The 2,337-nt window shown below is 43.0% G+C and overlaps 1 protein-coding gene across 1 annotated transcript; it reads right to left on the minus strand.

The window, feature by feature from the left end:
- Positions 1-642: 642 nt before the first annotated feature.
- On the minus strand, positions 643-1,383 carry L203_102275 (uncharacterized protein; the record flags this gene model as incomplete). The annotated part of the gene is made up of 1 exon (XM_066211702.1): positions 643-1,383. The coding sequence occupies one exon, from the start codon at positions 1,381-1,383 to the stop codon at positions 643-645; it is 741 nt and encodes a 246-aa protein (XP_066067799.1).
- Positions 1,384-2,337: the final 954 nt, after the last annotated feature.

Consider the following 2,337-nt stretch of genomic DNA (forward strand, 5'->3'; position numbering starts at 1 on the left):
CCTTAGAGATGTACTATAAGTCTCAAGCTTAGTCACTCTATTCAATCATACACTTCATCCTCTATAATCATTCCTACCTCTTTATCCTTCTATCAATAGTGTTGTCAGAGACACTCTCCTATTCTCCTCTCACCGGCCTTCTCTCGTGTTGTGTCAGGAAATGGGAGATTGGTATAGTTGAGTTGGTTGACTTGTTGTTGATAAAGGCTTGAAGATAGATAGATGAAGGGATGTCTCTGACTTAACAATATTGGAAGAGGAATAGATAAGGATAGTAATTAAAGGTTGATGTAGGGTTAGACGTATGATACACCAATGGAGAATGATTATAGATAGAAGGGCCAGTATACATATGTAAGAATGAAACAGAGAACCGCGGGTGTACAAATGGAGACCGGATATCCAGTACGGTGGCAGACACGACTAAGTAAGGCATAAAGTAAAAGCGGACATAGTCCAATGTCCGTATTCATTACATGTAACTCTTGCTGATTATCAATCGCTCTTTTGGATTAGCCAACTTTCATTTCATTTACGCAGTTATCGTATTGCTTATTCATCTTTCCCAGTATTGAGATGGCCTTCTTTTGCGAGGAAGACTCGGCAAGGTACATAAATATCGTACTGTTCTCGGTCTGGTCCTTACAGTGATGGATTATACATCGACTCCTCCTCCGATGTGCCAGATGCCATTGACGCCGTCTCGCCACCAATCAGCCTCATTTCTTCCGAAGCTCCGTCTTCGGGCACTTTCTCTGTTCTACGACTCACAGTCTTCCATAATTCTTTGAATCTACCTCCGATGTTTGAGGAACTTGCTGCGGATCCGGCACTAGCTGAAACTACCTCGGATGCCTCCGACGCCAACCGTAGATTTGTTAATGTCCTGTCCAAATAAGTTTCTAAAGGAGCTGCAGTATTCATCCAACTTGCGACGAGGCCCTGCAAGGCTGGCTTCTCGTCGGCTACAACCGACTGGGAGTCCTGAAGAGACTTATACCGACGGCATGCTGATTCCACGACCTCAGTTTTCAGTGGTTCTTTCATAGCCCCTTCCAGTGCGATTATGTCCTTCAAGATCTCTTGGAGGTCAGCTACTGAATCTTTTGGTAATCCCTTGATATCACCGCCGACTTGTCTGTAAAGCTTTTTGAAATGTACATCTGCGCCACATTTAGAGAATCGAGCCTTTCCATCATAATCCCCTGCTTTATGCCAAAAATTCTCGTCGTGTCTAGGCAGGCCTTCCAAGTCGGTTTGATACTGAGGGAATAACTGCCATCCAGTTTCAGGGCCGCTCTCAATGCTTCTATTATAAGGACCAGTGATGAATTTGACTAGATTAATGGGACTCTGTGATGAGTCATTTGGTTCGGAGTTCATGGCTTAAAGTGTAGATAGCTGGTAGAAACCAAACGAGGGATAGGCGAGGTGTCTAAAGGGCTAGTTTTGACAACAGCTGGCAGCTACCGTCTACTTTTCATTCAGTACCAGCAAGCACCGAAGCCGTTCAAAGACAGATTTCTTCAACCATTTCCTTTGAGATTCGCTAGCAGCTTTCTTTTCGCTGCATAAGCGGACTTTCTCAGAAGCACTCCGACATTGATACAACGGATGTCGCGATGGCCAGCTATCTCGCCTGCCCTTTCATGTTTTTGTTGGAATATGTCATCGCGATTCAAGAATTTCTGGCTGATTTTCATATACGTATCTCGATGCTGAGTTCTTTGGCTTTTGTTATTATTATTCATTTACGTACTTTATTCAATGGCGAGCCCAAGTAGGTTTATAGTCAGGACTTGCATTAATAGAAGTTATAAAGACATGAATTAAGGTTACAAGTCATAATTAACTATATACACCGTCGGACATCGCTTGACCTCCGCAGGGATTACACTGGAACTGTAACATCTCTCCTCTTCTCCAGGTCAACCTAGTACCCAAATATCACAAGTTTTTCTTTTATTTTGAGTATTTTTGTTCCATGCAAAACCAGTCCTAGTTTGTTTTTTGCTCTACCAGAACTTGCTTATATTCTATCATCCTACATACCTCACTTACACGTAGCCCAAACAAATCGCCGAGAATGTTAAGAACCAAGTTGCATGTTTCAAACTTGTACAAGCGACGATACAAAGCAGCAAAGTGAGACAAGAGGCGAGACAGACGCAAGAACATAAGACGGACAGCGACCAGAAGTACGCATGTTCAGAACGTTGCATCAAATCAAGAACATGCACAAACAACAAAACCCAACATTTATAGACACGAGCATCATCAGACCACAACTTCAGATTTACTATAAGCCGCCATGGAATTCACCTGTCCTGCAACTAC

Source organism: Cryptococcus depauperatus, chromosome 2, assembly GCF_001720195.1.
Source record: "Cryptococcus depauperatus CBS 7841 chromosome 2, complete sequence".
Taxonomy (NCBI): Eukaryota; Fungi; Basidiomycota; class Tremellomycetes; order Tremellales; family Cryptococcaceae; genus Cryptococcus; species Cryptococcus depauperatus.